The sequence below is a fragment of the Brachyhypopomus gauderio genome, chromosome 8 (assembly GCF_052324685.1).
Source record: "Brachyhypopomus gauderio isolate BG-103 chromosome 8, BGAUD_0.2, whole genome shotgun sequence".
In the NCBI taxonomy this organism is placed as follows: domain Eukaryota; kingdom Metazoa; phylum Chordata; class Actinopteri; order Gymnotiformes; family Hypopomidae; genus Brachyhypopomus; species Brachyhypopomus gauderio.
Genome location: NC_135218.1, coordinates 27,329,507 through 27,351,614, shown reverse-complemented (window position 1 = coordinate 27,351,614; position 22,108 = coordinate 27,329,507). Strand labels below are relative to the sequence as shown.

The 22,108-nt window shown below is 46.6% G+C and overlaps 3 protein-coding genes across 4 annotated transcripts in view; 1 reads left to right on the top strand and 2 right to left on the bottom strand.

Annotated features, from left to right (window-relative positions):
- Window positions 1-9,414, bottom strand: part of spega (striated muscle enriched protein kinase a) — a 36,239-nt gene extending 26,825 nt beyond the window's left edge. The window contains 2 exon segments of the mRNA XM_077016062.1: window positions 8,082-8,557; window positions 8,935-9,414. Coding sequence (XP_076872177.1) covers window positions 8,082-8,418 — 337 coding nt within the window. The 5' untranslated portion in view covers window positions 8,419-8,557; window positions 8,935-9,414.
- Window positions 9,415-11,272: 1,858 nt separating this feature from the next.
- inha (inhibin subunit alpha) lies at window positions 11,273-13,560 on the top strand. The gene is made up of 2 exons (XM_077016000.1): window positions 11,273-12,278; window positions 12,699-13,560. The coding sequence occupies exons 1-2, from the start codon at window positions 11,978-11,980 to the stop codon at window positions 13,433-13,435; spliced, it is 1,038 nt and encodes a 345-aa protein (XP_076872115.1). The 5' UTR covers window positions 11,273-11,977; the 3' UTR covers window positions 13,436-13,560.
- Window positions 13,561-13,749: 189 nt separating this feature from the next.
- gjc4a.1 (gap junction protein gamma 4a.1) lies at window positions 13,750-20,595 on the bottom strand. 2 transcript variants are annotated; one of them, XM_077015998.1, is made up of 3 exons: window positions 20,102-20,595; window positions 15,561-16,758; window positions 13,750-15,448 (listed from the first exon to the last, which is right to left on the bottom strand). In XM_077015998.1, exons 2-3 carry the CDS (start codon window positions 16,714-16,716, stop codon window positions 15,435-15,437), a joined length of 1,170 nt encoding a protein of 389 aa, XP_076872113.1. In that variant the 5' UTR covers window positions 16,717-16,758; window positions 20,102-20,595; the 3' UTR covers window positions 13,750-15,434. The 2 variants fall into 2 exon arrangements, with proteins under 2 accessions (XP_076872113.1, XP_076872114.1); XM_077015999.1 differs by lacking the exon at window positions 20,102-20,595 and adding an exon at window positions 19,952-20,094.
- Between the last annotated feature and the right edge of the window lie 1,513 nt (window positions 20,596-22,108).

Below are 22,108 nucleotides of genomic sequence, written 5' to 3'. Positions count from 1 at the left end.
TCTCTCTATCTCTCTCCCCTCCTCTCCCCCTCCCTCGCTTTCTCCATACCTCCCCCCCCCCCTCCTCTCTCTCTGCTTTTTCGACTTCCAGCTTCCTCCTCTTCCTTTGTATCTGGTGCTGACGGCGAGAGACACACCGGCTCTCAGCAAAAAGCATCTATTATATATTCTGTCTGGCTGTGTGTCTGACGCCACTTCCACACAACGACGCCGCCGCTGCGACGGCAAACGGGAGACGAGGCGCCGCGTTGAGCAGCTCCATCATCTCCGCACAACACGGTACGACCCAAAACACCTTCCTGTCAGATGATGAACACCTGCCCTCGTCTAAACGGGACACACACCGTGTTACTGTCGGGGTCAGCTGAGTACACGCACACATTTAGAGAGCCACACGAATGATCAAGAAATTATCATTTTTTATTAGTTGAACATATAGGCCTACAGTAGACGCTGACGGAAAAGTATCTGCGCCACATAAACGTGTTCACACGTCCGGCGACATGCAGTGTGAAGGCGCAGGTCTCCCCCGGGGTCTGTAGGTTCACCTTCATGATAAAACACTTTGATTTGAGCCCTGAGCTCTCGCAGTCAGCAAACACAAACCCAAACGCGTCTCTCGCCGCTTCTCGCTAACGGGCTGCGATCAATAAAAACGGAGCCGCTCGACAAAAAAGACCCGGATGCCCTCACATCTCATTTAGGAGGCATCGATCTGAGGAGAGGAGAGGAGCGCGCACGAGAACGCGCTTCACGCACGAGAACGCGCTTCATCTGCACGCGCTGTGTCGAATACAAAATGTCCTCAAACTAAATTGCGATGAAACCTTCGACACTGTTTTCTCTACTTGTTTTCAATCAATATTTTTTTTATTTTAGCCAACGAAATAAAGGGGTTACGATGGCAGGCGTGAGAAGAAGCTCACCTTTCTCACACTTGAGTCTATCTTAACCCAAGTCTGAATTTAGGGCGATTTCTATATTCACCTCAGTCTTAATTCGGCACGAGCCGTTTTAAGAAGCGATCTTGTCCTCGCGCTAGTGATAAGCCATTCGCTGCCTCGCTGGTGCTGTGAAACAGAATAAAGGCCACTAACCCCAGCCTTTCACGACAGTACACACGGATAAACGTTCAGACCTCGTGACCATATTACCCCCAGTTATGGGTATTATCCTGTGGAGACTTGGGTGTACCTTCTACAGTACTGCTCACATCAGCAAAGCTAGATAAGGCTGAGGAGAAAGGACCAGTTAAGACGAACTTCATAGCACTAGCTAAGGCTGTGAAGGGAGAATCATGGTATTACCAGACAATAGGTACCAGTTATTGTCTGGTAAACAAAACTAGTTTCTGTCTACCAAAGTCCAAATTCCACAAAAACATTGTTCCAAGTTAACAGAAAATAATTACATTGAAGCTGCTATTATTTTAATTGCTGAAGCCCACCCTACCTTCAGTGTGATGCCTTCCATCAAGGCCCCTCCCACCAAAGCCCTGCCCTCCAAAGCCCCTCCTTCAAATGCCCCTCCCTCCAAAGCCCCTCCTTCCAAAGCCCCTCCTTCAAATGCCCCTCCCTCCAAAGCCCCTCCTTCAAATGCCCCTCCCTCCAAAGCCCCTCCTTCCAAAGCCCCTCCTTCCAAAGCCCCTCCCTCCAAAGCCCCTCCTTCCAAAGCCCCTCCCTCCATTTTGCCTTCCCTTCCATATCCTGCCTGCTCATTCAAGATTGTTGTGTACCATGTGCTTGCAGTTATCTGATTGGTTTAGACAAATTGTTTACTATGTTGAAAATGTCTTTGCTGATTAAAGAGCCCTGGAATGTCAAAACTACATTTTGTTTTCTCAATTATTTTTGTGATATCTATCAGGACATAAACAATATATTTAAGTTTATGAGAAACATAATATAAAACAACGATTAAACAGTGAACATTTAAATGACCCACTCAGATGGAAGTATTTAAGTAGAGATGAATGATGACCCTGTGACACAGTGGAAAAACAGAGGCCACATTAGTTAGATTACAGGGCGTCAGGAACTCCTGGGTCCATCCAAGAAATCTAAACCATCTCCCATGAATTTCGACAGTACTGTGAATCACTACGGCAGCAGTAAAACTTCCTTTATATCATTACCATCCTTACGGGACCATCCTGACAGTCCTGATTTAGAGTAGTTGGAGGAGCAGAGTGCATTACCAGATGGATACTTACATTAGGAGACCTAATGAAAACAGCATGTGTTTATTTCCTGAACATTGTAGCTGTATAGTGCCAGTAATACTCAGACCAGTGGTTTGGATTTGTGCATTAATATTTAGGGAATTCGCTGACATGAATAACTTGTATATTGTATAATAGCTGAGTATATTCCCCACACCTTAACAGGAATGATGTCTCCGTCCATAAACGTCTCTGCCCTCCTGTTTCCTTAGTTAACCTCATCGGCGGAGACGGCCACATGAGTAAGCACACTCCTGCTCTGCTGTTTCTAAACACACGACCGTTCGTGCTGAAAGCAGCTCATTCATTAGGGTCAAGTAACCAACATAAAAACAGGCATTAGTTAAATTGCAGGACGGTAATTAAATTTGATCAAGATGTTAGACGTGTGGAAGACACAGCGTGAGAGCCCTCACTTCCTGCCTCCACCACCCCACTCTGCTCTTCCCAGTGGCCACTGCTGCAGGACACCAAACACCTGTGTCCAATTATGGATCCTGCCAAACACTACTATATATGGGCTTGGGTTCTGTCTCACGCATTGTGAAGTCTTGCATGTAAATGGTGTGTTGTACAGTGATATCCTGTGTTACAGAGTGATATTCTATGGTGTAGTGTGATATTCCATCTTGTAGAGTGAGAAACGTTTAATATTAGTCTGCATTAATTTGCATATCATTATGTACGTCTTTTTAAGAGCCAGCTGATTTAAATTGCATGTAGAAGTACAACAAGGTCAATCTACTTTTAGTTTTTGGGACAAAGAAGTTCTTTTCTAGATTCTAAGACACCATATGTGTGAAAACCAATAAATAATAAACATAATAACTTCATTCAAAATATCCCACTCTTCACATGAAAAAATAAGTTCAAAATACAACAATATAACTCATGGATTTATATTTTGTACATAAAATAAAAATAAATCAAATCATTAGGAAGGAAATCTGCTAATGTTGCTTCACTACTAACAGTACAACACCACAACACTACACAACTCAACACAACTCTACAACTCTACACAACTCTACAACACCACAACTCTACAACACCACACTACAACACTACACAACTCTACACAACTCTACACAACTCTACACAACTCTACAACACCACACTACAACTCAACACAACTCTACAACACCACACTACAACTCAACACAACTCTACAACACTACAACTCAACACAACACTACAACACTACAACTCAACACAACACTACAACACTACAACTCAACACAACACTACAACACTACAACTCAACACAACTCTACAACACTACAACTCAACACCACACTACAACACTACAACTCAACACAACTCTACAACACCACACTACAACTCAACACAACACTACAACACTACAACTCAACACAACTCTACAACACTACAACTCAACACCACACTACAACTCAACAACACTACAATACAACACCACACTACAACACCACACAACTCTACAACACTACAACTCAACACAACTCTACAACACTACAACTCAACACAACTCTACAACACTACAACTCAACACCACACTACAACACTACAACTCAACACAACTCTACAACACTACAATACAACACAACTCTACAACACCACACTACAACACTACAACTCAACACAACTCTACAACACTACAATACAACACAACTCTACAACACCACACTACAACACTACAACTCAACACAACTCTACAACACTACAATACAACACCACACTACAACTCAACACAACACAACAACTCAACACAACTCTACAACACTACAATACAACACAACTCTACAACACCACACTACAACACTACACCACTAAAATACAATACAAATTTACACACTACAACTCAACACAACTCTACAACACCACACTACAACACTACAACTCAACACAACTCTACAACACCACACTACAACACTACAACTCAACACAACTCTACAACACCACACTACAACACTACAACTCAACAACACCACACTACAACACTACAACTCAACAACACCACACTACAACACTACAACTCAACCCAACTCTACAACACCACACTACAACACTACAACTCAACACAACTCTACAACACCACACTACAACACTACAACTCAACACAACTCTACAACACCACACTACAACACTACAACTCAACACAACTCTACAACACCACACTACAACACAACTCTACAACACCACACTACAACACTACAACTCAACACAACACTACAATACAACACAACTCTACAACACCACACTACAACACCACACTACAACACCACACTACAACACTACAACTCAACACAACTCTACAACACTACAATACAACACAACTCTACAACACCACACTACAACACTACAACTCAACAAAACTCTACAACACTACAATACAACACCACACTACAACTCAACACAACACAACTCTACAACACCACACTACAACTCAACACAACTCTACAACACTACAATACAACCCAACTCTACAACACCACACTACAACACTACACCACTAAAATACAATACAAATTTACAACACTACAATACAAGTCTACAACACCACACTACACTACAATTCAACAACTCTACACCACACTACAACTCTACAATACAACACTACAACACTACAACACAACTCACACACTGTAACACCACACTACAACACCACATTGTAACACCACAGTGCTATGCCACACTGAAGTACCAAACTACAACATCACATTGTAATACCACACCACAACAGCACTGTAACACCATACCACATCACATTGTAACACCACACTGCAATGCCATACTGCAATACCACACTACAACACCACACCACAACACTGAATTGTAACACCACACTGCAATGGTACACTGAAATACCACACTACAACACTACATTGTAACAGCACACTACAACACTACATTGTAACACCACACTACAATACCACATTGTAACACCACACTGCAACACCACACCACAACACAACATTGTAACACCACACTGCAACACCACACCACAACATTGTACCACCACACTGCAACACCACACCACAACACAACATTGTAACACCACACTGCAACACCGCACCACATTGTAACACCACACTGCAATGGTACACTGAAATACCACACTACAACACCAAATTGTTACACCACACTACAACACCACATTAGGCCACCCTGCAACACCACACTACAACACTACATTGTAACAACACAATACAACGCCACACTACAACACCACACTACAACACTACATTGTAACAACACAATACAATGCCACACTACAACACCACATTGTAACACCACACTACAACACTACATTGTAACAACACACTACAACACTGCATTGTAACACCACACTGCTATACCACACTACAACACCACACTGAAACACTACATTGTAACACCATACTGCAACACCATACTGCAACACCACACTGCAACATCACACTGCAACACTACACTGTAACACTACACTGTAACACCACACTGTAACACCACACTGCAACACCACACTGCAACACCACACTGCAACACCACACTGCAACACTACATTGTAACACCACACTGCAACACTACATTGTAACACTATACTGCAACACCACACTACACCACATAATACAACACCACAATATCCAAAGTGCTGTAATACAGATTATAACGGCAGAACATCTAGGATGAAGACTCCCACACCCCCTCAGCTCACCTGTGTGTCCCCTCAGCTCACCTGTGTGTCCCCTCAGCTCACCTGTGTGTCCCCTCAGCTCACCTGTGTGTCCCTTCCTCCATGGTCCAGCAGTTCTTCTGCATCTAGCAACTCCTGAAGCCCCCTGAGCCTCCAGCAGCCCTACCTCATCCATGTCTCCTCACCAGCGTGTCCTACTAACCCTAGGTGATCTTACACATCCACTGTGCTGGCTTGCTTGTGCCTCTGTGATCATCTACTGAGTACCTCAGAGCTCACGGTGTGTTTAGCCCGCTGCTTTGTCTTGAGTGGATCTCCACTGGTACGTTCAACTCAGTTACTACCTTTGGCTACCACCAGAACATCGTGACTCTACTGAAATATGACAGCACATGAAACATCTCCCATGTTCTCCGAGCTCAGCTACCAACTACACTCGTCCAAAGACACAATTTAAACACACTAATTTTCAGTGCATTCAAAAATATGTTTTCTTCACTCATACTACACAACAGAGGACAATATGGAGACTGCATGTCGTGTTGAAAACATTTCGAATACAAATTACTGATACTAAACACCACAGAATGAGTCGAGTCTAGCACACAAAGTCAGTCTAATCCAACAGTCTGTGACAGACGTTCGCTAATAAAACATATCTGTAGGCACTATGACAAAATCTGAAGCCTTCAGCAGTTTGAAAGAAGACTAAATTCTATGGAACTGTTGACCCCCTGTAACGTAATCCGTGGGATTAACAGGTCTTGAGTGACAGGTTAGGTTTCAACAGTCGCACATCGCTTCAGCAGAAATGTACAAAGTCAGACTATTCTCCATGTTCCAAAATCAATGGTCATCGCAGCTCTACTAGGGCGCACAACAGTCTGATTAATAGTCTGATTAATAGTCTGATTAGGCATGTCTTCATTCAGCAGTGGACAGGAACAGTGCAGCTGAAACTGTGGATGATGGGTGGAGGAGGAACACTGCTGCTGAAACTCGACACCTGCCACATTCCACACTGTAAATAACCTCAGACACAGGGAGGGAGAGAGAGAGACAGACAGAGAGAGAGATACAGAGAGATACAGAGAGAACGACAGAGATACAGAGAGAGACAGAGAGAGAGATATAGACAGAGATACAGAGAAAGACACAGAGAGAGATACAGAGAAAGACAGAGAGAGAGAGATACAGAGAGCCACAGAGAGGGAGAGAGATACAGAGAGAGAGAGAGAAAGAGAGACAGAGAGAAAGAGGTGCTAAGAGTTCTGACAGCTGATGACCCTGCATAGACGCTGCAGTCAACTGACCGAGAGATGACTTTCACCCAGCTCTGTGTGTGTGTGAATGTGTTTGTGTGTGTGTGTGTGTGTGTGAGAAAGAGAGAGAGAGAGAGAGAGAGAGAGAGAGAGAGAGAGAAAGAGAGAGAGAGAGATGTCTATGTGCTAGTGTCTTTATTTCAGACAGGCAGTCTCAGCTGTTAGAACCTAAGAACAGTCTGCTGAGAACTTCTCTGCTCTCCCCTCAGACTGATGTGGAACCAGGAACATTGGAATGACGTCACACTGGCCCTCTGAAGTCTTCACTAAAGAAATCAACACTAGTCCTGTGATTGCTTTGACTACATCTCATCATTACAGCTGACATAAAATCCTCAATAATATCCCAACTGTAGCATGTAGCAAAGTGACAGCAGTGAAATCACACCAGTTCACAATAGGACTCCATTTTAGGGGACTGCATCACTGCTGACTCAATACCAAGATTACGTCGCACCTGACGTGCTCCCTCACGAGTAAAACAGTTACTACGGACAAGAGGTTCAAAGGGTCAGAGGTTGGCAAGAAGTTGATATGTGTGAACACTGAAAGCTGAGAGGAACTGGTCCGACCATCCATAGGATGGGATGGTCTCTGTGTGCCTTCTCATTTACAGCAGGCCATGGAGAATAAACGAAACCTCAGTAAGTCTTTAAAGCTACAGAGCATTACCAAAACTGCTATAATAAATGTATCTACAGTTGGTCTTTAAGGCTATAGAGAATCAATTTACAGTAGGTGGTTAAGGCTAGTGAGAATAAATGTATCTGCAGTAGGTGTTTTATGGGTTACAGAACATCACATAAGCTACATTAGGTGTTTAAGGCCATGTCAGGGGCAGGACAACCCTTGTCCAGCGTGTCTTTGTCCCCTGGTGTCCTACCTTCTCCCAGGTCCAGGACAGCTAGTGTGCCGCTGGTCTGGGCCTCCCCCAGAGAGTTTACAGCCACACAGGTGTACAGGCCGCCGTCCGTCTGCTGGCAGTCCCTAATCCACAGGCCTCCGTAGTCCTGGGTGTCGGCTGGCAGGGGCACGTCGTTGCGGTACCAGTGGAGGGAGGGGCGGGGGTGCCCACCCACGACCACCCGCAGCCGCACGTCACAGCCCACCGCCACTGCCGCCCGCCGCAGCTTACGGAGGAAGACGGGCGGAGCGGGGCCGCTGGGCCGCCCCCCGGGAGAGGGCGGGTCCGAGCTGGGCGTGGCCTGGCTGGACGACATCTCCGTCCCCCCTCTCCCCTTGGCTCTCTCAGGTCTAAACGGGCGTGAACGCCGCCGTCAGCATTAACACTTCAGATTCTGCCCCTTGTGTGGCACGGCGGCCGTGATCCAAGCAGCTTCTGAGGCTCCATAGAGACGTCTGATCATACAAACGTGAATAAAGATGTTAAAGCACATCAACACATGCTAACATCAACACATGCTAGCTTCATCAATGGGTGTAACGTGCACAGATCTGAGGATCTGACTTATAGCTGTATAGAATATCACAAGAGAGTATTTGAACATACTGTATGTAGCATCTGGTACATGGATTTGTTAGTACAGTGCTTTATTTTGTAATTATGAATCTATAATCCATAAATTATAACAGTATAGAATCCAGGAACGTTACACATTTCATGGTCATATAAAGTTAAAATTAGCATTTACAGCAATGATCTTACCATCCTCTAAAACCATGCTCTCTCATTCCCATAAAAGTCCAGTGTCTGTTGTGAGACCCAGAAGTCTTACCTCTGTCCAGTTAAGAGAGGAGAGTGTGAACTGGATCTTCACAGCAGCAGGAACCTCCGTCCTGACCCTCAGCAGAGCAGACAGCACTGACAGGAGCGGCTCTGTTTACACCACTGTGAGGTGAGGTGGTGTTACAGACGCTCTCTCTCTCTCTCTCTATCTCTCCTTCCAGTATTGGCAATGTCAACAGGTCTGTACTGGGAGTACTGGGAGTACTGGTGTAGCTCCAGTGGTCTTCCAGGTTCCTCGGTGGTTTGCCTCTTTTCCAATGACTTTTTTCCAGCTTGTGCCCTTTGACCTTCTCCGGCTCCCCCGCGGAGGTGACGGCCGAGCTGCAGTAGGTTTGACGTGACAGCTGGAGCCACACACGCCTGTGTATGGGGGCGGGGCCTGTTCCCCATAAGCCCCACCCCCAAGTATGCCAGTGGGCCCTTGTATCCAACCAAACAACTGCACTGTTTCTGCACACAAGGACATGCCGCTGAATGAATGCGCTCTGATTCACCGGTCAAAGATAGCAGGCTACCAGGAACAGGACCAGTAAACTTACACATGTGATGATACCAGAAACTACAGTCAGGTTGTGTTCTTGTGCTTTGACTTAATTATTCACTTGAATTAATTAACTTTAATTAATCGGTTCACATTAAATTACACATTCTTATTTTTCTAATAATTTTTCTTCCTTTTTAAAGATATTTTCTGAACAAATGTGGCATAACCATAAAGTAGCTTTCATCTGGGATTTTTTATGAATTTTTTTTTTACACCTTAGCTAAACAGTAAACTGGTTGTATGCAAGGCCAATATGTACAGCAGTGAAGCACAGAACTATAGGGAATATTTTTATTATATTTTTATTAGGAAAAATAAATAATTTTCTAAGTGATTCTTTCTTGACATTCTCAAACAGCTATTGTACTGCCAACTAGTGGCCTGAGTGTTTCAGAAAATCGGTACAAAATTGTTGTGTACCCTACAGAGCATAAACTGGTGAATTTAAGTACTACAAAGCAATTTGATTCTTCATCTCGTTGGGAAAATAATAATAATACACAATAACTTTCATTTCAGTAACGTTCATTACTACATTTTTGGGGGTAAAAATGACTGACTGCTCCTATAAACTAGCCTGCTTTCACAAAAAATACAAGGCAGAGCGCCCCACCTGCTGGTCACTTACGGTAATTCAGCTCCAGCTGTAAGTGTAGAAGACAGTGAAAATGCAAATGCTTTATCTAAAGCCCGGATGCCTACTGGCACGTAGGAGGAGATTCTGCAGGGTCACAGATAACAAAGTTCTGTGCTTGCAGTACTTGGTGTGTCTGTTTTCAAGTGCTGAACCTCTTGCTGGTTCTCAGACCACTCGTCTGTGGTTGTGTGCACGTCTTGACACCTGACTCTTGAAACCGCAACTTCATGACGCTGGTGAAAATTGTTACGATTATTTTTTAAAAAAGAATAATAACTAGATAGGGATCATCTGGAGCCGGGCAGTGATTGGTCCTAGACCACCGTGCGGTGATTGGTCCCCGACCACCGTGCGGTGATTGGTCCCCGACCACCGTGCGGTGATTGGTCCTCGACCACCGTGCGGTGATTGGTCCTCGACCACCGTGCGGTGATTGGTCCTCGACCACCGTGCGGTGATTGGTCCTCGACCACAGGTGTGTGATCTGACTGAATGTATCCGTGTGTCTGTTCATCATTGCCAATACCATCAAAATGGACCAGTAAGACACAGTTAGGTAAAGTATACATTCAATGTATACATACATTTACATTAACAGAGTGGAACTGCAGTCATATATATGTATGATATTGTGATCTCCTGCAACGTGACATCTGTTTAGTACGGGATGTTTTGTTTGTGCGCTTCTACTTAAGAAGTGTGTCCTCCCTGCTGTGAAGCGGTTCGTCAGAAGACTGGCAGGCCGCCACGTTTACGTGCGTTTCTCTGGGCAAGGTCAGCTGATAGTGGACATTGTGGTTGTTGTGTTCCCACTTCCTCTGTGCATTGTGGGAAAACAGGTGCAGGGTTAGAAGAGAGCTGCTGAAGACCAGGCCAAGTTACCAGATACACACACACACACACACACACACCCACCAGATACATACATACATACACACACACACACACACACACACACACACACACACACACACACACACACAACCCACCAGATACACACACACACACACAAACCCACCAGATACATACACACACACACACACACACACACACACACACACAAACCCACCAGATACATACACACACAAACCCACCAGATACATACACACACACACACACACACACACACACACACACAAACCCACCAGATACGCACACACACACACACAAACCCACCAGATACGCACACACACACACACAAACCCACCAGATACGCACACACACACACACAAACCCACCAGATACGCACACACACACACACACAAAACCACCAGATACACACACACACACCCAGCAAACACACTGATGAAGGGAACACAATGGCAGACATGTCGGCCTCTCAGTTACACAACTAAGAGACAAATGTGTGTAGTAGCCACACATGAACAGATACATTTTTAGAAGACAGTTCTACTGTAGGACAAATAATAGTTGAAGTTCTTGTCTGGACAGTGTGAAGTTAAATTAAGGCTATTTGTGTCCTCGTTGTGCGAGTTAGGCGGGCATTTTTCATGAAGATCTTGTACACTGTAACATTGTGGGTTTCCCAAGGTCAGGGAAAAGGGAAACAGTTCTCCAGACGCCTCTATCAGCTCGCCTCTTCCCCACTGGCCGAATCACGATAGCGTGAATCCAGATATGAGTGTCAAAACCGCGGTGCTTTCGTAGGGAGATCTGCACAAAGCAGAGAGCAGAGAGCAGACAGACGACACTTCAGACGACCGCCGTTCCAAACCGGACTGGTCGCAGAGTTCAGAGTTCACAGGTTCGCCAGCCTGTTTCAGACAGCACCGGGAAGCAGCTGGAGAGGTCGTGTCAGAGGTCATTCCTTGCGTGAGGAGGACAGTGGGGATGTGGCCCAGACCGCAAGCTCCGGTCGCCTGGGTTCTGGTCGGGCTGATGGCCTGGCTGTGCCGTCCATACCAAGCCTGTCAGGGGAAGGACCCGCCCCGGGAAATGGTGCTGGACTGGCTGAGAGGACGCATCCTGGACGCTCTGGGGCTGGACGGGCCTCCCGCCCACACGCTGCGCTCCCTCCCAAGGGACAGGGTGGACCGGGCCGCCCGACACGGGGCTCGGCGGGTGAGCAGGGAGGCGAGAGCGGACAGGACGCGTCAGGACGTGATGCAGGTCATGCTCTTCCCCAGCTCAGGTCTGTTGGTCTGTGCCCGCGTGAATCTACCCACGGACGCACCTCACGTTTGCCTTTTTCCGAGAGCCATTTAAATCTTCAGTAATTATGCCCCGGCATTTCAAACGATAAAAAATAATATCAAGAGATTGTTTTACTGTTTTGGCTAGAGATGAAGTTTGTGGCAAACAGTTGAAACAAGAATGGCTTAATGTTTCAGCCACAGGGAGCAAGCAATAAATATTATAGGAATCATAAATAATACAGAAGTCATGAAAGCGTCATGAAAAGGTAATAGACCACTTTACGATGATTCATTTTATATTGTGAATGTCTTTGCCGTGTTAGGACACAGGGCAGGGTTTGAAAGTTACACTTTCACCTCAGGAACCCCGTTGTCTCTCTTTCATTTTGTGAAACCCTCTGGTTCTGTTTTTGCAGACTCTGCGTGTGCAGACGTGTCCGATGAAACGTCCCCTGTTCACTTCACCTACTACTTCCAGTCCTCTCTGAACAGCCAGGAGTCCGTCGTCACCTCCGCACACTTCTGGTTTTTCGCCGGGGAGGTCACGGCCGAGAGCCACACGGCCGCCCCGCTGTTCGCGCTCACGTCGGGCCAGGAGCTGCTGCAGGTGTCCGAGAGGCCGTCCAGGAGCAGCCCGGACGGCTGGACCACCTACGTGTTGGACGAGCGGGTCCACACGGCGCTGTCCGACGGGCCCTTCGCCCTACAGGTCCGGTGTCCCGCCTGCAGCTGCTACGGCTCGGAGGCGGACAAGACCCCCTTCCTGCATCTCCACGCCAGGCCTCGTGGGCCGGACCGTGCCCGCCGGGCCCCGGGCATCATCCCCTGGTCGCCCCACGCCATCGACAAACTACGCAGGCCGTCCACGGAAGGCGCAGGTAGCGACTGCCGGAGGGAGGAGATCGAGATCTCCTTCGAGGAGCTGGGCTGGGAGAACTGGATCGTGCACCCCAAGGTGTTCACCTTCCCTTACTGCCACGGTACCTGTGCCAGCCCAGAACGCTCCACCACCACGCTGGGGATCCGGCAGTGCTGCGCCCCCGTCCCCGAGACCATGAAGTCCCTACGCTTCACCACCACCTCTGATGGAGGATTCTCCTTCAAGTACGAGACCCTGCCCAACATCATCCCCGAGGAGTGCAACTGCACCTGACCCGACCCGTCACACGACCCCGTCATGTTTGTGATCTCAGGCACTTCCCACAACTAAAAAAATGGAAAAATCACAGAAGTAACCAAAATAAAAAAGTATGTTTAAATGTTGTCAATTGAGTTAGTTTCCTTTTTTTTTTTTACTATCATTGTTCACTGCTAGAGGGCAGTGTTGAGCCATGAGTGCAATGATTTCTCTCAGTCATTTCAGACTTACAGTATGCCATGTGTCCTTGCGTGTTTCAAAATGACAAATAACTACCGTTACATATTTGTTAGTTAAAATATCACAGATAATACACAAGACACAGCAACTGTGCATATTTTACTTTTTAATGCAAGTAAACAATTAATACAAAGTCTACAAAAACAGCAAAGTACAGAAATCTGTGTAAATGGCACAGCAACATGTGTGAGGTCACCTCTCCCATGGAAGTGAAGGCTCCACCAACACTGCAGTCTTCCAGTTAAAACTACAATTTCACAGGACAAATGAGAGTTGCACACACTGAACTTCAGGTGCTAAACCTTCTCCCATTACGAGGAGCAAGTTGCACGTCCTCTACACTAAAAGTCCAAATGGTTCCACCAACCAAAGCCCTTAGTACAGATGTTCAGAAATGTTAGTTCATTCTTTCGAGTTACTAATATTATTGAAAGTGCATTAATGTATTAAACATATATATAATAAAAAACCAACAAATTCTAAGCCTAAAGTGTTGAGTAGAAATACATCTGATCTGCAGAAACGTGTCCATTTCAAATCATTAATTTTTAAGTTACCGATGTAACGCCTTAATAAAGGACAGTCTCTATACTACAGCTCAAACCAGACAACAACAGACCTGTTCAGGTACTAACATAACTGCAGTGTGGAGTTCAACATGTTTCAAATCTTTGTTTCAGAGCTTTGGTTAGGAGTTAAAGAGCACAGAACTGTAAAGACCACAATTCAAGCATTTTCCAGGTTTCTTTAGTACTGTCCAAATTTGGTAAAATGCACATTTATGACGGTCAGGTCATGCAAAGGCCGCTGTGTGTGGGAAATATTCAGACTCTACACAGACTCGCTCGTGTGAACACAAGGTCCTGGAGCAGCCCTGCTCAGCCCAGGACTTGTGAAGGTACCACAACTATAAGGAGGAACCGTGACACCACGTAGGTCATCACACACACACACACACACACACCACTCAGTCCACTCACATACTGGACTCACTTGGAAGGTGATTGTGAGCTGTGTGTTAAGGCAACATGCAGAGATGTGCAGTAAATCTCCTGTAGATAGAGAATATGTCCTGTGTGCGTAGTGGCTAATGCATCTGGTCCAACACGGTCCGCGGGGTGCTGCCCAGAACACGCAGGTCGGGCCGGCACGGTTCCGACTGGCACAGCAACTGTACGATAGCTTTAGAGCGATTTCCAGCTGCGGCCCGAAGCATTAAAGGGTCGTTGGAGGTCCGATCCACGTGCACGGTGTGTAAAATGAACATGTTACAGATCAGATTCAGTCTGCACGACCCTCGTACTAAGTGTACTATCCTAACGGCACTATCAGGAGGGAAAAGTCAAGAGAGCACAAGGATAGGAACTTGTCTTTTGTCCATACTGGCTCACCGTATTTAACCTTCACAAGCCTCCCAGTGGCCCAAGCCGAGGCCCACATCATGCCCCTGTACACAGTGCAGCTACGGGGTAGGACAGTTTCCACATGTGCTCACCATGTTAGATATGATGGCTGTGTTAGATATGATGACCTTGACATTGCAAAGCCAATAATTCTCTTTAATACTGAAAGGCACATTCTTTTCCTCAATCTCGCAAGCACTGGGTACTCGCACACAGACACACACACAGACACAGTAACGTACATGTACACTGGCACAGAGACAGGGACACACACACACACACACACACACACACACACACACACATCTTCAGCATCTCGTCTCAGTGATTGTTCGAGTATTTGCGTCCGCTCCCAGAACCAGTCAGCAGCGTCATGCATGGACACCTTCAGAAAACAAAGACCACAAGAAAAAGCCAAATTAAGAAAGGGGAAAAAGAAACATAAAAAAAAAAAAAACACAAACAAACAAACAAAAATATGAGGGCCCGTGACTCACCTTCCTCAGCAGCGCTGACGTGCTTCTCCTGGGCCAGATTAAGCCGGTTCTGCTCAGTTGCTGTGCTGTTGGACTCTGGGCTACTGCTGCGTGATGCTGCCCCCTGCTGGTCCTCATGGTGATACGCCTGATCCAGGTGCCGCTGTGCCATCTTCAGGTGTCTCCGCAGTCTGTCCAGGTCCCGTCCGGCCGCCTCGTCGTTCTGCGGGCCGCCCGCCGCGTCCCGACTCTCCGCCTTGGAGCGACCTGAGCCGTGCTTCTTCAGGGCGGCGTGGTAGCCCGGGGGGGCGCTGGCCAGCCGGCGGCATAGGGGTCCAGTTCCGTTGCGCTGGTCCTCGGTTAGGGGGCGTCGCCGCTCCGCCCTCTCACGGCAGGAGTCCCTGACCCCGCCCACTCCCAGGTGGAGCATCTCGAGCAGGGTGAGCACCAGACACAACAGGCTCACCGTGTACATGATGAGCAGGAAGATGGTCTTCTCCGTGGGCCGCGAGACGAAGCAGTCGACGGTGTGCGGGCAGGGGCTGCGCGTGCACACGTAGGAGGGCGCCACCTCGAAGCCGTACAGCACGTACTGGCCGAAGAGGAAGGAAACCTCGAACACCGTGCGCGACACCAGCTGCAGCACGTACACGCGCATGAGGCCGTCCCGACGGATACGCCTCCGCCCGTCGTGCTTCCTGGATCCGCCCGTCTCCGCCGTCTCCTCCTCCGCCTTCCCGTCCTTCTCGGGCGGCTCCAGTTCCTCCGTGATCATGGGCACCTCCTCGCCGGTCTCCCCGTCGCCGTAGTCTCCGCTCCGGGCCGTGGGGGGCGCTCGCTTGCGGCCGCGGACCTTGTAGTCGTCGTCGGCCATGCGGGCGATCTTGTGCATGGCGTAGCCCAGGTACATGATGGAGGGCGTGGAGATCATGATGATCTGGAAGACCCAGAATCTCACGTGCGAGAGGGGCGCGAAGGCGTCGTAGCACACGTTCTCGCACCCGGGCTGCTGCGTGTTGCACACGAACTTGCTCTGCTCATCGTGGTAGATGGTCTCGCCACCCACCACCGTCAGCACGATGCGGAAGACGATGAGCAGCGTCAGCCAGATCTTCCCCACGAAGGTGGAGTGCTCGGAGATCTCGTCCAGCAAATGAGTCAGGAAGCTCCAGCTCATGCTGCTATCGCATATGGAGGCGTGTCAGCTCGCGGGAAAAACCTGCAAAACAGACCCGCCCACAGTCTAAGCCACGCCTCCACTACTCAAGCAAAGAGACACAATGTGCCCTTTAGTGAATATTCATGAAGACGGAAAGACAAGCAGCAGTATTCATATAAACTGGATAAACACACAGCATCAAATGTCCTAGGCAAACCTGACAACATCAGACATAACTAAAGGAGTCAAGCGGTAACGCCACTGTGTGAACCCTGGACGCCATCAACGAGGTCACATACGACCTTATTTCACAGCAAGGACTGAGCTGCTCACATTCACCTTATCCTTCAAACCGCCTGCGCCTCAAGCACTTTCTAACAGGGAAACGACAGCCCTAACGTGGCCATTAGATGGCGCTGCAATAGCACAACACGGTGCTCAGGGCTGGTGTCGGTCCTCAGGCCAGGAACGTTCACTCAGTCTACTCAGAGACCTGACTGGTGTTATGGTCTGTTCCTCATAATGGGGAAAATCCCGCTCATTAGCTCTTTCTAAGCACGGTGTGTTCACGCCCACGAACCTGTCTGCATCACCCACACTGCACCTGTGGGACCCTTCCTGTGTTTACAGTGGAAACCCCAGTGAACTCGGGCATCATCAGCTCGCTGATTCATTAGGATGTCCAACCCTCCACAGACAGAGTTCCCGCCACCTTCATCCACTGTTCCTGTGACTCCCACCTGGTCTGTTCAGCAAGCTTGTACTGTTCTTAAAGCTCCAACGTCCACACCTGGGTGGATAATTTTGTCCATCTTACCGCTGTGGCCTTCAGAGGTCTTACACTAGTTCGGTAATGTTTTGGGGTTAAAAAAAGTGCATCATAAACCGAATTGATTATCACTTATAAAATAAATACTAAAGTTTAGTTACATCTACATTAATTTAAGCAAACTCATGTCACTGCAACTGACCTCATTCACGTGAGGCTCTGTTGGTGCTCCAAAGTGAAGGGAACTCACCACAGACTCACCACAGACTCTTATAGCTTGCACATTTCTAACATGCTGACCATTAGGTTACTGGCATTATGGGATTAAAGACCCCCGCGTTACCTTCCGGGATTAAAGACCCCCGCGTTACCTTCCGGGATTAAAGACCCCCGCGTTACCTTCCGGGATTAAAGACCCCCGCGTTACCTTCCGGGATTAAAGACCCCCGCGTTACCTTCCGGGATTAAAGACCCCCGCGTTACCTTCCGGGATTAAAGACCCCCGCGTTACCTTCCGGGATTAAAGACCCCCGCGTTACCTTCCGGGATTAAAGACCCCCGCGTTACCTTCCGGGATTAAAGACCCCCGCGTTACCTTCCGGGATTAAAGAGCAACACAGCTGCTTCTCCAGCTCCCCCTTCACCATCTGTTAGTTGCTGCATGTGCAGGCAAGTCACAGCAGGCCACCAACATGGAGGAGGAGGAGGAGGAGGAAGAGGAGAGGACTCCTCACTGGTCAAGAGGAGCAGAGAGATGTGGGACCAACTCAAAGAAACGAAGAGACTACACGGTTCAGACAGGAGGGGAGACAGGAGACCTCAGACCGAGTTCAAACAAACTCTCCCTAAACTGCTGTTTAATCAGTCAGCAGTGCAGCTCCAAGATAACACCGTGCCATGAGTGCAGAAACCTCTAACCACAAGTCATTATCATTCCGTTTTGATATGAAAGACTAGCTATCTAACTGGGAGGCACATATCAAATTAAGTACAAACATGTGGGTTCACACAAGAGAACGCTCACACATTTGCAAGATATGTAGACGCTGAACAAATACAGTAATGCATCAAGAAATCACATGACAAATCCAAATGGCATATCAGATTACTGTTTGGCCTTATTCAGAAAATGCAGATTTTAGGTCATTCAAGAATAATGTCATGGTCCTGTGGTAGGGAACTGGTCTTGTGACCGGAGGGTCGTGGGTTCGATTCCCAGACCTGAGGCCATGACTGAGGTGCCCTTGAGCAAGACACCTAACCCAATCTGCTCCCCGGGCGCCGGGCTAGGGCTGCCCACCACTCTGGGCACGTGTGATCCACAGCCCCCTAGTAATCACTAGTGTGTGTGTGTGTGTGTGTGTGTGTGTGTGTCCTAACTGCACAGATGGGTTAAAAGCGGAGGACAAATTTCGATTGCGGTGAAATATCACAATTGACAAAATATGGCACATTTACATTTAATGTATGTAAACGCCACAGTTGCACCTCGGGTAAGGATATGAGACACCGCACTCTGTGCACTCTTCATAAAAATAAAGAAATTAAATTAAAAAGGCGGGGCTACACGCTGGACAGAGGCGGAGCTACACGCTGAAGAGGCGGGGCTACACAATCTACTACTAGCACAGTTCCACTGGTGCTAATTTTAAAAACATTTGCAGGCCCGTTTCTTGGTTTTGAACCAGACAGGTCCCTAAAACATGTTTAGCATCTGTTGCGCTAATACGGCATTAATCATTTCAGACATGTGGAGTCGTTCTATGTTGAACTGTTGCCATTAACTAACATGAAATTAAACAAACATACAAACACATACAACCTTGAGTAACAGTAATTTAAAATGATATATTGCTAAGGGGTTGGCAGCTTTGGCATCATTGACTCGCACATTTATCACTGAATATTCAACTCATCCTGATAAGCATCTGTAAGCTGCGACGGGCCACTGAGCTCACCGCGCCTGCGCACTGCGGTCAAAGAAACAATGGAATAAAGTAGATGATTGAGCGACTAATGGTATAATCCTAAATAATAATGACTAATCCTGGTGTTGGAGTAAGCGTGTAGTATTGGTGAGGAGCTGGACTGGTTCAGAGGGGATGCTCTGTGCCTCTTAAATGTATGCAAAGATTTATGATCTGGCTAATCTCGGTCTCTCTTCATCTTGATGATTTAACCGTGTTAACAAGTTTATTTGAGCGGCACATGTTGACTACAACCTGGAGCAGAAACACAAACCAACAACGCGCTCTAATTGTAAGAAAAGGTCCTGGGCATGAACGTTGAAACCTGTCCAAAGTTAAAAAAAACCCTTTAAACATCTCCAACAGCTTACACACATTTATCATAAGGAAAACTACTTTTCTTTCTCTGATTAGTGTTACACACAACGACAACTTCAGTCATTTACCAGTTAAAGAGATGTTGAGATGTTAAACGAATAAGTCCAAACATGCAGCACGTTCTCAGATGAACTTTTACCTTTCAGTTCTTTTCCCTTGTTTGTTCGACACTCAATACTTTGTCATACCAGTTTTGTTGGAAACCTTCGCGTGACTTCGGAGCCGAAAGGTCCACAAGTTCCGAACTCTTTTCGGATAAAAGGCATGGTTACACCACAGAAGTACCCACCTCAGAGTTCTCGGGGCTCCTTCTCCACGCACTTGGGTGAAGGCACTTCAGCTCTTAAACATCCAGGCGTAACGTTAGTGTGGCACCATCAACCCCCTTTTCTAATAAACCACTCGTGTGTTGAGGTTGAACCATGTGACCTCTCCATCTTTGTTGGTATTTGAGATGCAAAGAAGAGGCAATCTTCTCAAAGTTCATGTACCTCCTCCCAGCAGACGCTGCGCAAGGCGCCCAACACTTACAACCTGTGCGCAGAGTATCTTCACTTCAGGGTTGTATTAACACACATGCAGTCCTACTGTGCACCTCTCCCCTTAGGAAGGTGGGCTACACGACCAAACACGAGACACCACCAGTTCATTTTGCACACAAGAACGATTTCTTTTTTTGCTTTACTGCCGTGGTACGTTTTTGTATATCTGTAATGTAATATTTCTGTGTTTGCGCCAGTTTTAATGCTACGTGGTTCTCTCTCTCCTACACACACGCAACAACAACAACAATAAAAAGACAAACAGGTTATATTGGTGGAGTGACACAAATTGAGCTTGATTCGTCACCAACATGTGATGATTCCAAACAATTTAACCCCTTGTACTCCACTTTACTCTTACATCACACACACACACACACACACACACTTCTGCAAGACAAACTGGGAGGAGGCACGAGCTTACCTTAGGGATACACACACGTGCAGAATGCAGGCATTCCTACTTTATGGAAGTCTAGAAAGGTTAAAAGCATTAGCTATTCGGCAAATTCAAATATTTCAGGATATTGTTTTAGATGTGGATTAACCCTAGTCCCAGGGTACATGGTGAATCTTCATTTTGAAACGTTTAGTCAAGTTTTAGCACTGGTCTTGGTCTGCAAAAATAGCTCATGGTGTAAAACTTTAAAAACATTCAGAACCTGTAATTAAGAAACTTATACTGAATTTACTTTATACTGAATTAGCAGGTTACACCTTCTTATATAAACTCTTATGCAACCAGTCCTCAGTAATCATAACTGACTTCAGCAAACCAGTGAAAGTGGACAGCACATCACCAGTGCCTGTCCAAGGGTCTTCACCTAGTCCCTCTCAAGTGTCACATAAAAGCAGGTGGTGTATGAGTGTATTTTATAAATTGACACATACGAAGACAGACCTCTCATTGGAAGCCAGGGTCCAAAACAGAGTTACACACCTTTATAGCTGTTTTTCTAATGTCAGGATGGAACCTGTGTCTGCTTTCCGTCTCAGTATGGAACAAGTGGATACCATCGCAGAAGACAGTATTGTATAAATTGTTTATGTAAAGAGTACAGTGGCTTTTATATGGTTTAAAATAAGTGACAAATATGTTATTAATATTGTGCATATTGTGTCCAAGGAAAACCCCTCCAAATCTGAATCTAAGCCAACTGCACCACAAGCAAACACCAGGAAGCCCCTACCAAGCTGAACCCCAGCCAACTGGACCTCAATCAACCTCCTAGAAAATGCCTCCCACTCTGATTCAAAGTCATCTGGACCCCAAAACAAACAGCAATAATGTATATTCATCCAATTATACATTCACTATAGTCAGTGTGTCTGTAAATCAGGACTAAACTGTCAAATGTCAAAGAGTGCAATGTAAGCAACAGTGTCATATTGGGCTTCTGGAAGGTGGAATACGTACTCAGGGAATCGGATTAGACCAGTTCGGTTCCTGCCGGTAGCGCCATTTCCTGTAGGTTAAAGGCTGAACATTCCCAAGGTTCACAACTCTTATAAAGACTAGAATTAAGACTCAGATTAGTTAAGTTCCATTATTAATCCAGAAACAGAAGTTGGTGGCCTGTTCTCCATTCTCAGGACAGATATACGTTCATTTTACCCAATGCTGCCCGTTTAAGCATCTTACTAAATAAAGCACACATCAGAAATAATGAGGAATCAACATGACATTGTACATGGAGACTTCAACATGGCTGTTAAAATGTGACACTTCTAACCCATTACATCACGGCCTGTCT